At 47.9% G+C, this 14,776-nt stretch overlaps 1 protein-coding gene across 4 annotated transcripts in view; it reads left to right on the top strand.

Annotated features, from left to right (window-relative positions):
* The window catches only part of LOC1276412 (semaphorin-1A), a 93,664-nt gene extending 79,115 nt beyond the window's left edge, over positions 1–14,549 (top strand). For 3 of the 4 annotated variants that reach the window (XM_061651598.1, XM_061651600.1, XM_061651599.1), the window contains 6 exons: positions 1,766–2,329; positions 7,585–8,328; positions 8,425–9,480; positions 10,476–10,644; positions 10,719–10,968; positions 12,106–14,549. In XM_061651598.1, coding sequence (XP_061507582.1) covers positions 2,116–2,329; positions 7,585–8,328; positions 8,425–9,480; positions 10,476–10,644; positions 10,719–10,968; positions 12,106–12,135 — 2,463 coding nt within the window. In that variant the 5' untranslated portion in view covers positions 1,766–2,115 and the 3' untranslated portion in view covers positions 12,136–14,549. Of the gene's footprint in view, positions 1–1,750; positions 2,330–7,584; positions 8,329–8,424; positions 9,481–10,475; positions 10,645–10,718; positions 10,969–12,105 lie in introns of those variants that run through there. The other variant, XM_061651601.1, reaches the window with a different exon arrangement.
* Positions 14,550–14,776: the final 227 nt, after the last annotated feature.

The following is a 14,776-nucleotide window of genomic DNA, read 5'->3' as shown; positions in this document are numbered from 1 at the left end:
AATGATATAAGCGGCCGCGTTCGTAACCTCGGACACTCTCCTGCTTCTCTTCCGTTCCTGGTGTGCGACTGTGTGTGTGTTGGTTTGTGTGCAAATGTCAACCTGAAAGGGACAAGTGTAGCCCCCTTGCAAAGGTCAGACGAAGCGTGATTTGTTATCGATTAAATGAATAATATTAGCCGAAGGGCACATGAAAGGTTGGTCAGGTGGGATGGAGGAGTCTCCGGAATCGATTTCTCCCGCGTGTACAAAGAAATTTCTTTCCCTACACTGGTTGGCAGGTTTTGCCTGTTCTGCAACTCGTTTTTTTCCTACCACGTGACATAAAAAATAGTTAAAACCTCCAACAGCGTCCAGTTTGGCTGAAGACATGCTGACCCACATACACCGTGCGCAAGTACGGTGGCGAGCAGTAGGTAGTGGCCAGTGGCGGCCCACATTTTGGAGGCCACGGCACTTTGTGTTTTTTGCCGGACTCGCCTTTTCGCCGGAAGCAGAAAAAGGGTGTACCGCGTACATATTTTATGCTGATGAGCGTGTGTCCGGCACGAACTCTGGCAAAATCGATGCACTTTTCCGCAGCCCCTTTCTATCCGAGCAGGTTCCAATCGGTAATTAATGCTCACTCGATGCTCCGTGCATGAGATGTCCAGCGCTGAGGAGGTGGTTTGGAGGAATTGGAGGGAAACAGTCTTAAGTACTAATTTTTAGTAGCACTTTCCTCGATCGAAGCACATCAATGACTGGTTCCCGTGTGTAGCCCACTTTCATTGACGCTGGTGGAACTGGAGGCACAAGGAAAACCGAAAGTGTCTAATGATATGCTCATGTTAAGGGAGTTCCCTGGGATCTTCATCTGCAAGTAGGATTTGAGGTTAGACGTCTTTTTTTTTTTGGTTGAAGGTATCGAGCAAATTCATCTAGAGATGATGGATTTGGTGCGATCAGTTCCAGATCACGAGGTCTGTACTTTGTCATTGGCTGTCCCTTTGATTAATCTAGCTGCTTGCACTACTTCCAACATTCAAGAGAGTTTATGGTTGATTGTAGTTTACGATCACTGATCCTTTGGACACCAGATCTACTTGCCTGCAGCATTCCATCGGCTAATCGGCTTACTGTCAGCCGCCCGTCCCTCCAATAGGTGGTGACTGATGGTGGAAGGACCTGATGTCTTGGAGTCTATTCTATTGAAGTCTAACAAGTAATCGGGGCATTCCCGTGGTGGTTCTGGCTCGTTTGTCTGCAGCCATGTAAGGACAAAACGAGGTTGTACCATTTCAGATTTTCCAAATGCACACACACCCTTTGTGCCTAAGAGATGTGTGTGTGTGTGTGTGTGTGCATGTATTAACCATGAACAGGCTCCGTGTTACGCTGATTGGTATCGCATTCGAAACGCGACACAAAATACAAATCGCGCCCTGTACTTCCAAGGAACGTGAGCTATGGCCGTCCGTCGCTTGTTGGTATCCGATTCCAGAGCGAATGCCCGAAGCAAATCTATTGTAGTTTAGCTGTTTAGTAACGATTTAACAGGCTGATTGACTTCCTTAAATCACACCCAAGCCCTCGTCAGTCAAACGCACGAAGGCAAAGAGGGTGGCACACATTCCAAGCAACCGCGCGAGACACGAGCGAGCGCCGCTACTGGTAGTTGGGCCCAGTTGGCCTAAGCTGGCAGCACTAACCACCGGGACCTACTGACAGGTTAACGCCACCTTCTAATTGCAGTGTTTTCTGTTTTGTTCTCTTCTCGTTTCAGAATACGGCAGCAGAGGAGTGACCACCAGGGGCCAGAATGGAAGCGAACAGGCGGTAACATTTGCTTTTGCTGAATGTTAGACCTAATGATCACTGTGGCTCACAGACAGGCTCGCTTTATAGTATGCTGACAATTTGTTGTTCCGTTTAGATATCCTATGTGTGTGTGTGAATGCTTGAGAGTTCAACGTATAGAAATGAGTGTAGCTTTGTGCGACTAACCGCAAACCGATCACTTCCATCACACGATCTCTCAGGCAAGTGAAGAGCGAATTAGCCAATTCTATTGTAGTACCTGTGGCCCTTTCTAAACGAAACGTGTGCCCCGAGAAGCGGCACAAGTGCCCGAAGATGTTGGACACGATAAGCAGGAGACGGAAGGACGACGAACAACCACACACAACGAACGGTGGTGGTAGGAGGCTGCCGCTACGCAGTACCCACCGGACGATGCACCTGACGGAAGGCGTTCTAGCGGCAGCAGCACTGTTCATCATCAGTCAGTGCGTCGTACGCGTTGACAGTTGGGTGCCAGATGTCCAGAGCAAGATACGCATCCCATACGGTAAGTGTGTAAGCTAGCTGTTGTCAGAATGCGTATGTCGATTTATTGCGGCTGTGTAGATATTGTGTAAGACTATTCTTCCGGGGTTTGGACGCGGGTGCTGGACGTGCAACTCCTCTTCTACAACGTGACAAATGAAGCGACTTTCAGGTGACGGTAGTTTGAGCAGACGTCCGACGGTTGTTTGGTTTCCAGTAATTTAAATTAATTGGCGTCAAAAGAGAATTAAGTCTCGCTCCCTCTCTCTCCCTCGCCGAAAATCGTATCGAATGACAGTGATCAGGGTCGGAACTCGTATTTTAAAACCCGCCTAAAGCACAACACCCATAAGACTCCAAGACATCGCCCCATGTGGGTTGGGCGAAGTTGTTCTTTAGATTCGGGGGAACTGTACGCTTCAAAGAACGAACTTCAAGGGGTTCTCCCGGTGGCAGTTTTACGATGATGGTCTGTTCTCGAAGTTTGAACGCTCCTCTAATTTCACCCCAGCCAGATTAGCTTTAATACTTATTAGAATGTTTTAATTTTATGAGAATTGGAGTTCTCAGAGTTTTTATTACCTTTTTTCTTTTGAACCGGGAAGAACTATTCGCTTTTAAGTTGTCACTTTCCTTCAAGGGTGGCTTTGAATGTGAGTCAGAACACGCTATCGGAAGAACATCAACTCCGTGACTGGTACTACCTTACTGTAGGCTCCTGGTCCAGGTGCTTTGATCGAAACGTCGATAGAAGTGTGGCAATTAGTGTGCTGGCGAGGGGCAGTCTCTAATTTCACTTACGTGACAATTTCCAATCACACGCTTCGGCGTACACGCGACGAGATTGTTTCGCTTTTATTTATTCGCTTTTTTGGTGTCGCGCCTCGCAGCGGAAGTTCCGTCCGTTGGAATACAATCATTGGCTCTCTTTGGTGCTTTGCGTGTTGCGTTTTTTGTTGTTGTAATTTGAAAGCACACCTCTTCTCCCTTCTCGTGTGTAATAGCGATCTTGTACCATGACCGTGTGCATATTTGTGTTTCATTTGTGGTGCGAGGTGGGTGCGATCCAGGGGGAGCGCGTAATGCAATTTTCGGTTAACGGGTTATTTGTCCATGGTAATGAACCTTTTGGCCACACGCGCCTGGTGGTTTCTCTTTTGAATGCATCCCTTACGGCCAGTTGTGTCTGTGTCTGTGGATCCATAATTGATGTCCCCCCAGCCCAGTCGAATCTTCTTGTGGCACCGAATGATGTCAACAGTCTCGGGCCCCGTCACGCGGGCTCGTTTGCATCGATACTACCCCCTAGCTCCATGATATTGCTGTTGCTGGTAGTGGCGTGCCTCTGTCACACTAAATACTCTGCTTTCTATTGTTTACTATAAAGCATGATAAACAAAATTTGTAAATATTTGCTTCGTTCCTTTCTGCGTGGTGTGTTGCGTGGGGAAGGATCGGTTTTTGGTGTGTGTGTGTGGCACGCTTTTGGTGTGTTTTTGTTACCGTTTGGCATGTAGATGGCGTCTCCCAACGAAAGGAGAAACTCCCTTTTTTATTCTTCTTCTTCTTTTGACATGACCCACTCCTCTTCGCTTGCTGACTAGCCCCGATGGAAGTGTTGTGGGGTCGGTTTTCTTTTTTGAGAAATAGGAGGAGTGTGCGTTTGAATTTTAATTAGTTTCGGACAGTTTCGGCGTCTGCGTTAATCCATTATAGAAACCAAAAAACTAAAAACCCCGAAAACGATCTGTCAAAACATCAATACTAAGTGGACAGGGAGAGAGAGAGCATAGCTCCGGGTCGGTGTGAAAGGTGATTGCGGAAAACGGCGAATCAATGCGCTTGTTTTAGGGAGGTTAATGGCGGTAACACAACAGTAAAGGCAACTGTGGTATGTTGCATAGACTTGAGGCAACTGACAACACACCACGTTGAAGGGACAAAAGTACTACACATTAACCGCAAGAGACCAAACACACACACTCGTTAAGACGCTAAGCGAACCGCCAATGGTTTTGTGGTTGGTTTTTGCGCGCCACGGATTTGTTTATGTTACACGATCGTGGTGGATGGTGGATGGCAGCGGAGGAGAGTATTTGGTTCTCGCGCACTTATGCACCGCGACCGACGACCGGGGGTGTGGGTATCGAGTTTCTTGGCAAAGCTGCGATTTTTAGCGCGGGAAGCTGGCGTAGCGGCGGCGGCGGCGGTGGGCGCAAAAACATCAGCCCGTGTCACGCACGGTCCGGACGCGTCGTAAATCGGGTGTAGTTGGAGCACGACGGCAGCTGGGGTCTTGAGTGCAGCATGTGTGTGTGTGTCTCTATGTCTCAAACACTTGACTCAATCCTTCAACCGTGCGCAGTCGGTTGTGCAATCTGAGGGAACTTTTGGCCTGGCCACTGTTCTGCTGCCGGCTGCCGTCGACTTCCCAGCGCACAACAATCGGTCCGAAGGGGGCCAAATCCGGGGGCAAGCAAAGGCGGGAAACGGGGCTGGTGTGGCGCAGCTAGATAGACACACACACATCGCGTCGCTAACCATCAGGTCCGGCGAAGCGCCAATGAAGTCAAGCGATCGTCGTGAGATCTGCAAACAACCGTACAGTCCGTGACCCAATCGTCCGCCGTGGTGTCTATTTGATGGTGAAACGGATGGAAACAGTCGCTTCATACACAGCAGCAGTGCTTTCTTTCATAATACCATTAAACTTAACGGGGGTTTTCGGTAAAGGCATGCATGATCTGCCCGAGAAGAGACACACTCACGCGCATGTAGTGTTGTTTTTTCGGCGGGCAAGTTTGTTGAACGATCTTTGCGCCACCTCTGGGCGCACTTTGCGCGCATCTACGATTGCCAATAATGTATGTGCTGGTGGCTGTGTGCTTTTGAATCTGTTTACACGAGGGGTCGAAAGCCCTCCACTATTGACACATCGCCGTTGGATGACAGGTGTGAAAGATAAACACAGCTCTCCAAAGGGGTTGGGATAGTGGTTTACGCATTTCGCATGAAGCGCGGGCCCTCCGACTCCAACGCCAAAGATAAGGTGTGATGTATCGCAACAGGAAATCGGCACTCGTTTTCGCTGTGATTTCTGTGCCCATGGCACATGATGAAACTAAACGGAGCTCCAACACTTGCATTTGGGGCTGGAGCTGTTAGTTCTGGGATCCACTCGTCCTATTGGGAAGATAAGATCAGTGGAGACCCCTTTCCAAGGCGAGATCGAGCGCACGTGCGGAGATGTGCATGATCCAAACAGCTGAAACGCGCAACAACAACTGCCGGCAAGACTGCTGGATCTTCCCAAAGGCATAATAATCCCACGAGTTATCACGTTGTAAACTCTACAATGATATACACTTACCAGCGCACGATGTTATTCATCATGCAATCATGGGGTGTGATGCAATTTTATCACTCTATTCTTACCGTACCGGGGTGGAATTCTTGGGCGTTTGATGAGAACTTCACTGCATAGATCGTGGTCTTTTTCCCTAGTGTCTTGCCTATGATGACCTCATTAGCAGCGTGTCCGTGACGTGAGTGCTGGCTGTTTAGACATTAGGTGATGGGAGATGTAATGCTGTGATAATGAAGCTTAGTGGAGAACAGCAAGAAAGAATACAAAAAAAACGGACCTAAAAACGGGTGCGGGAACTCCACGAGGACTCCTAAGGAGAGAGAGAGAGCGAAAGAGGGACGTGATGCTGAGCGAATTGCCTATCCCCATGAGCGTTTCTGGATCAACTGCCCGGAAAGCTCTGAAGTGGGTCACATAGAAAGGCATGAAGTCACGGAGTGTTCTTCCGCCTTGCCTAGCTTTACAGACGTGTGGAGCCCGAGGAGCCCGAGTCGTACACACGCCGGGAACACCAGGTACTGGGTTCTCCAAAAACAGCTCTCGCGGAGGAATTCTCCCGGTGGAGGGTTTGCCTTTCTACTTTCACCTTTCAGAGCTTAGACACCATCATCACCACCGTGTCGTGGATAGCTTGACTGGCGTAAAATTTGATTCGACATTGCGCCATTCTTTCTGTTTCCTTTCCGCCTTCCGTATGTGATGATCGTATGTGAAGATTTCCTCACAGGCCTGGGAACACCGAGGATCGCGATAGGGAGTAAGAGAAACATCCAACAAACATGCAGATGGGTTTGTCGAATGAGTGGAGTGTGTGTGTCGTTAGGCTCTAGATTGTCGTCATCCCGACCGGTTTTGTTTTGTGTTGTTTGGAAGCGAATTTTCTCCAAAAAAAAAGTGTGTGTCCACCCTTTGGAGTGTGTGTATCTAAGTGTCTGTCATATCTCATCTTCCGACGCACGTTTGCTCCAAAGATCTGGGAGGGCTCCTCTTATGCCTCAGCCTCTGCCCAAACACACACACTCTGACTGACTCAGTCAGGTCAACTCTTCGATTTGTTTGTTAAATGTCAGCCGAACAGGGTCGGCCTATCGCACAGCTCACAGTGACTATCTGTCTCGTTACGCCTATAAATCGACTCCAACTTCGCATCGTGGAGCACAACACACACACACGCACCGCCTGTGCCCGCTGTACCGTTTTCGCACCGTGCGGTGTCGCCGCAGTCGGATTTCTTTTGGCACGCAACCTGAAAACCCGATGGCCATAAGAAGCGATTTTGAATACTAATCACCCACAGGGCGGGCAGCGATATTCCAACCCCCGACCCACACACCTCCGCCCTCTCCCCTTGTGTGTGTGTTTGCTTCTATCGTTGATGGACGCTTCACCATTAAAAAACCTGATTCGATGAATATTAATATTTGTCGTATCGAGAGTTGTTGCCGTACCTTTTCGGCAAGCATATCTTTGTCTTTGGTGTGTGCGTGTGTCTTCAGAACCGGGCCATCTTCTTCTGAAGCACTACGTCCAAATGCACCAGGCAAGCACGAGAGTGTTAAAGGGAACGAGGACAAACGCTCGTAAAGCTCATCTGAATATTGCTGTTCGATAAATCGCTGCAGCAGTCGTAAGTTAGTATTTTTTAGTGTTTTAAATTAGTGACATATGAACCACCCGGTCGTGATGCCGCACCGAAACCTCGACCACCGAAACTTCGCACTGTGGCGGCGACTGTTTCGCGCCTAATCTTGTGACTCCCTGATGTCTTGGGAGCTTTTGAATTGTTCGCTCACGGCCGGCAATTTGTCGCAAATAAATCGACGCCATTGTTGTATCTTAGCGTATGGACTATTTTATTTGCTTTTATAATCTATTTTATTTGTTAATTTAAATTTTCTTACTTCTTTCAGATGCTACCGTGCCGTCCTTTTTCGGCAACAGTACCGATTACTTCAAGCTGCTGGATGCGAACGAGCAGTACATACTGATCGGCGCCCGGAATGCGGTGTACAACATCTCGATCGATCGGCTGGTGGAGCTGCCGGGCCAGCGGATCAGCTGGCCATCGTCCGACGCCCACCGGGAGCTGTGCACGCTGAAGGGCAAGCACGAGCAGGACTGCCAGAACTACATCCGCGTGTTTGCGCGCATCAATGCGAACCGCATCATGGTGTGCGGCACGAACTCGTTCAAACCGCTGTGCCGCTACTACAACGTCCTGCCGGGCAATGGGTCGCTGGTGTACGATAACAATGAGCTGGAAGCGCAGGGCCGCTGCCCGTACAATCCGCAGCATAACAGCACGTACGTGTACACCGATGGGCAGCTGTACTCGGCCACGGTGGCGGACTTTTCCGGCGCGGATGCGCTGATCTATCGCGAACCGCAGCGGACCGAACAGTTCGACAGCAAGCAGCTCAACCAGCCCGCGTTTGTCAGCGCGATTGAGTACAACGGGTACGTGATGTTTTTCTACCGCGAGGTCGCGATGGAGTACATGAACTGCGGCAAGGCCATCTACTCCCGGGTGAGCCGGGTGTGCAAGAACGATAAGGGTGGACCGTACCCGTTCCAGGACAAGTGGACCTCGTTCCTGAAGGCACGGCTAAACTGTTCCATTCCCGGCGAATATCCGTTCTACTTCGATGAGCTTCGTGAGTATTTACACCGATGATGATGATGAACCGGAAGTGTTGCTGAACACGTGTGGCTAATGATAATTTCCTACTCTTCTTTACCCCACTAAACAGAGGCAACCACGAACGCGATCAGCGGCACGTACGGCGGTGTGCGGAACAAGATCATCTACGGCATTATGACGACGCCGGAAAACGCCATCGGCGGATCGGCCGTGTGTGCCTTCTCGGTGGAGGACATCATGGAAGCGTTCGAGGGACCGTTCAAGGCGCAGCGCGACATCCACTCGAACTGGCTGCAGGTGCCGCCGAGCGCGGTGCCCGAACCGCGCCCGGGCAAGTGTGTGGACGATAGCCGCACGCTTCCGAAGGCACTGGTCAACTTCGTCAAGACGAACAACCTGATGGACAGCTCGGTACCGTCGGTACACTCGCGGCCCGTCTTTACGCGCGTCAGCCTGTACTATCGCCTCTCGGCGATTGCGGTCGATCCGCAGGTGAAGGCACTGGACGGCCAGCGGTACGATGTGATCTTTGTCGGCACGAACGACGGCAAGGTGATCAAGTTCGTGAACATCCTGTCGGCGAACACGTCGGACGATGTGCGCACGGTGGTGATCAGCGAGACGCAAGCGTTCCCGCCCGGCACGAAGATCAACGAGATGACGATTTCGAAGAAGAACGCGGCCCTGATCGTGATCAGCAGCGGGAAGATCATTTCACTGCCGCTGCACACCTGCAACGAGCACAGCTTCAAGACGTGCCGCAAGTGTTTGGATCTGCAGGATCCGTACTGTGCGTGGGACGACCTGAATCGGGACTGCAAACCGATCGACGAGGTGCATGCGTCCGGGGCGCCGATCGATCAGTTCTACCAGCGGCTGGATGGGGAGCGCATCGGGGAGATTTGCAGGAAGTACGACCATCAGGAGCCGACGGTGCACACGTACGAGGATAACGATGTGTACACGCGGGTGGATGGGTCCGGGGCGGTGGAAAAGCCGGACAAATCGTTCGACCAGCGCAATGTGCTGATCGTGCACGCGAACCATGGTACGGTGTCGTCGGTGGGGCCGGAAGATATCGACAACGAGATATCGATGTCGTCGGTGGAAGGTGACGAGCAAACGAACCAGATCATCAATACGCTGCAGTACCAGCCCAAGCCGGGTAAGTTTTTTGTTTGTAGAGACAGAGAGAGATAGAGAAAGAGGGAGAGTCTGCCATAGCAGCATGCTAATGATTGATGACAGCCCAAGCGTTGTTGATAAACGACTTCGACCCGTTTTGCAGTGGCGCATTCTATAAAAGGCACGAGGGGCGGGATGCCGTTAAAAATGACTGTTTGTGTGTGTTGCCAAACCATTGGCACGGTTCAACCCCGTTAATCGTCGCAAGCGGCTTGGTTGCGCGTCTTGGTTTGCGCAAAAGTGTTAAATTTGTAACAACGTGTTTTTTTTTTTGTTGACGAGCGCTCTGTTGCGCTGTGGTTTAACCATTTAAATTTTTCGCTTTCGTGTGCAGTTTTCACCGATTCCATTCAGGAGTCTTCAAGCAGGAACTGATGTTTTTCTACTTCTGTTTTTTCGGTTACTGTGTGCGATTTCATATGTTTCTTTTGTGAATGAAAAGACTTCGTTTTTTGTTAAGTGTGTTGCACACAGTTGCTCACAGTTGAGTCTGTTTTTACTTTCCCCAAACTGCGTTGGGTTGGGCGCGGTGCGGATCTGGGCGTGGGTTTTGTTTTGGCACGATGTGTCCCACTTTCGGCACGGTACGCCCAACCACACCACCACCGGTGCGGTGTCAGAAGGTAACCAACCCCATGCACTTGTCCGCCCTTATTTTTTTTACAACGGTCTTTTTTTTTAATTCAATATTTTACACCATAACGTGTCGTTTGGGTGTGTGTTTTTTGTGTGTTTTTATTTTGTACAGCACACGACAGTGTACGAGAAGTGGAACGAAGCTAGCGTTTAAAAAATTGCAACAACTGCAGCTGTATGCTTAGCGTTCTGTTTGCTTTTCTTAGTATGATTTAGACTTTCAATTTGCAATTCGATTGCCGTTTCGTTCTAATGAGGTCAATTAACAACAACTTTAACAACGTCAACAACAATCGCAATGTGGCATTAATGTGTTCTATTTTCCGATCTCAATTACAGATACATTCGTGAAGCAAAATGTGCTATCGGCAACACCGAACCTGATATCGCTACTGTTAGGTTTCATCGTGACCGTGATGGTGAGCGTTGGAGTGGGCTGTCTCTTCATGCGCCACCTAATGCTGAAGAAAGGGCAGGGAGGATGCGAACACCGCAATCAGCTGCACTGGTGAGTACGACCGGGCACGTTTGCAGATGCAACTGAGTGTGCAATAATTAATGTGATCTATATCCCCGTTCCAGGCAAAGCGGCAAGAGCCTCTCGATGCTGTCCCAGACGCGCACGAGCGGCAAGGACGTGAACCTGCTGATGAACACGACCAACCAGTACCACACGCAGCAGCAAGCGATCGTGCAGCAGCTGCAGCAGCACCATCAGAACAACTGCAAGGATAATATCGACTTTGACTACAAGGACCGCAGCGTGGAGTGCAAAAACTCGACGGAAAATCTCGAGAAGGACATCAGCAAAGGGATGGGCACGCTGCAGAAGGTGAAAAAGACGTACATATGATTTACTGCTGTGCTACTAAACAACCAACACCGTCTTACACCCGTCCGGATGGCGTTGTTGGTGGCGGCGGTGGGTGACCCATTTTTTTATTAGAAGACCCCATTTCCTTCTTACATACGCTCTGGCGATGGGCGACGGTGTGTCTGACTCTTCCGCTCACAACCCTCCATCTTTTCCATATCTCGAGGAAGGTATTCTTTCTCCCTCCCACCCATGCACTACGAAGAGGGGGTAAAGACACACAAAACCTCGAGCGACGCTTCTTTTCTACTTCTTTTGGTGGTTGGTATATTAAGCTCTGTGTATTGTATGTGGGGATCATTTTAACCCAGCGCTCTCTCGGAGAAGATCCGCCACGAAAAAGGATAAGAGTAAAGACGAATCCATTCTAAGTACACCATTGAAAATCGAAGCACAATCGAGGCTCTGAGCCAAATTTGTTAGGGGGAAAAGCATTTCAGACACAAAAGCAAAAACCCTCTCGGTCTCCAAGACATCCGGACACAGATCGTGTGTTAGATGCCGGTCAGGTTCTCAGTAAAGGTTCCGGTTAGATTTCATCATCCCGGTTGTTTGCGATTTTGTTATGGTGAACGGAATGGAATGTTTAAGGTAACTACTCTCTCGCTCTTTGAAATGGCTATTTAGCACTACAACTTCTTAACGATTTCCTAATACGCATGCATGTACTGTGGTTAAACCTTTCTAATACGCTCTTACAGCTCTTAAAGAGTGCTTTCTGTTATAAACTGACAATACGCGGCAAATGCGTGAAGAAGTAAGGGACTTTCGTCCCTATAATTGGCCCCTCATCTTCTGTCTGCTAACCCAAAATGTGCTTCTCATTCTCCGTGGGCAATTTCTTTTATTAATTTATTACTTCTATCTAAAGCTTCTTTCTATCGAGCACATACACGTCTTAATCCTCTTGCTTAGAGGTGATCATCTGTGTCTGTGATTAACGTTTTTTTTCAATGTTCCTTTCTGAATACGATTAACAAGTGCCTTGTCTTTTCGCTGGCATGCTACTAATGTCAAACCGAGAGAAACGAACCTTCAAAGCTAAACGAACGAACGTACTATTTTTTTTTCTCCATTCCGTTCCCATAACTACAGACTCGCCACTTGAAGACGTTTAAACCGTAAAACAAGGGAAACGAGCCCCAAGTGTCCATTTTGATGCACTCCAATAGCGCTCGGGGAAGCATCCGAGAGAGAGTGTGTCTGTGTGTTTGTAACCTGCATGCAAAAAAAAAAAAAACGAAATATGCCAACCAAAACCGAAATCGAAGAGAAGCAGCTCGTGAGAAGACAGCTTTTTTCTTCTAAATTGTAAATGTGTGCCACCCCACCCTCCACCAGAAGACGGTAGTCAGCCCAGTTTTGATCGAGGAAAGTGACACGAGAGTGAGACTGTGTGCCTAGCACGAAAACAGAAGAATAACCCTCCCATTGCAAAGTCCTTTATTTGGTGCGTTGATTAGATGAAACGCACCTCCCCCCCCTTTGCACAGAAAGTGCCTCCAGCGCCGGTTGTTGTGGGTTGGCAGGGCAGGGAGGGGGAGCCAGCTCAACGAACACCCCCGCCTTCCCAGCGTCTAGCGTCTACGGTCTGCAACTGCGAATTCGTTCTTGCGAAAACTTATGCGTTCCAATCAAAAAGCGAGCCGAGCTCGTGTCGTTTAGGGGATAAGAAGGTAAACAAAAAATTGTAAAAAACATACAGTATCCCCACGAATGGATACGAACGGGGACGGCCAGGGTGGTCCAGCATCCCCTCGGGCGTGTCCCCCCTTTATCACATGCGAGAGTTGAGCTGCCAGGAGGAAGAGAGACAGTATAATGACGATATTTGAACAATTCTTTTCATTACATTAATGACCATTAATTTCGAGTAAGCTTAGGGCAGGTAGAGATTAAAGCGAAGGATTCCCTGTACAGAGTAAAGGAAAAGAAAGGCAAAAAAAGCCCGCGATAATAGGACCCAACAGTAGCGCAGCGTACGAGCAATACAGATCGCGCTGCAATGTTAGTGAATGTTTTTTAAAACTTCTTTATACAATATCGATGATAATGGATAATGTTATTTTACAATGAAGCTCTCCCACGTCTATAGGTTAATAACGATATCATTATGTCGACACGTAAATAATTCAGCTGTACAAACGAAACAAAACAAAAACCGAAACCGATTACAAATAGCTATGAAGCAGAGAATGTCCGTATTTCCAAACTCCAAGGGGAGCAATGTTCGGCGCTAACGTTGATACGTTTTATTTAATTATTTTGCTCAAGAATCTCTGTCAAGAAACAGTACTGATTGTACTGTTGGTGCAAGCAAATGCTGACAAAAAAAAATACTCCTTCGACTGTTACACGTGTTTAGCCGTTTCGTTTCGGATACGTTCGGTACGTTTGTGTTTGTTTGTTTATTGTTTTTTTATGTCGTATTAGCCCACCTTATGTTTTGTTTTATTTTATACTTTGAAACAACAAACGACCGAAGAAACAAACGAGCAAGCAACACAGTGGCTTTAAGTTTTAAGCGTGAGATGAATTAATGTATGCCACGTTGATTGCAAAACCCAACAAATAGGCAGCAAACACGTGATGCATCACACGAATGCTTGCAATAATAGTGGAACAAAAACATAGATACGTCATTTATACAGTAACGGAAACATTATAATAGGAATAGGCATTTGCGCGCTAGCTGATGAAGGATGTAGTGATAAAAAAGGCAATGGAACACGGCGATAAGCCTAAGGAGCATGGAGAAGGATGGCGAAACAGGCGAAACAATGTGATAAAAATGAGTATTTTAATTATTTTTTTTCGAGCCTCAACGTCTTCTCCAACACGATTGTAAACGATTATGTGTGTGTGCGTGTGTGTGTGTGTGTGTGTGTGCGCGAGAATTGTATGGATGTGTTTTAGTGTAGTAAGTGTATGTGTGTGTATGTGTACGTGAGCGTAATAATTGTTACAACTTGCAGTAAGCTAGTAGGGACGACGTAACGCTGATTTTAATAGTGAAAGAGCTGCCGCCTCATGTCATTAGTAAAAGAGCTTATGCAGAAATGTGCCCAACCCTCCCCAGCACATTTCTGAGTTTAACTATTTAAATAAGCAAAACAACAACAACAACAATATGCCTTCAACAGACTTTCCGGAGAAGCACACTCCACGAGCACGATGGCAAACGACGACAAAAACGCTTGCTCCTGGACAGTGTTTTTGGGATTCCAATTAGTGCCTGGTGGTATAAGCTGCAAGCAAAACAAAGGATACCAACAAGCAGCAGATAATAGCAAACAAATGAGTCTTTTGGAAGGGCTACCGGCTAATTAGCGATAAGGTGAAAAGTGCAACTAGCGATAGTAATAACTAGCAATAGAGACAGCTAAGGAATTCGTAACAGACTCTCAACAATCAGTGAAAAGTCCATCGATAGCGTTTGAAAGCGATATACATGATGCATACATAGTAATGGTAAACAGCCCGTGGTCTTACTGTAAATATACTTGGACGATCGAAATAAAAAAATGAATAAATTGTGATCGAATGTGTGCGATTTTTTTAAATGGAGAAATGGTATTAAAACTAAAAAAATGTGTAGGATTTTGTCCGAAAGATGAATTTTGCTGTTTGTTGTTCGGCAATGTTTGAGAAGATAATGAAAGGAGCAAACAGAAGTCAACGGATTCGATTCAACTCTCCAAAGCTTTTTGGCGGGCAGATCACATCTTTCAAATGACACCAAACAGCCAACAATAATTGTGAGTAT

Source organism: Anopheles gambiae, chromosome 2, assembly GCF_943734735.2.
Source record: "Anopheles gambiae chromosome 2, idAnoGambNW_F1_1, whole genome shotgun sequence".
Classification (NCBI taxonomy): Eukaryota; Metazoa; Arthropoda; class Insecta; order Diptera; family Culicidae; genus Anopheles; species Anopheles gambiae.
This window is presented reverse-complemented; position numbering and strand designations above follow the sequence as displayed.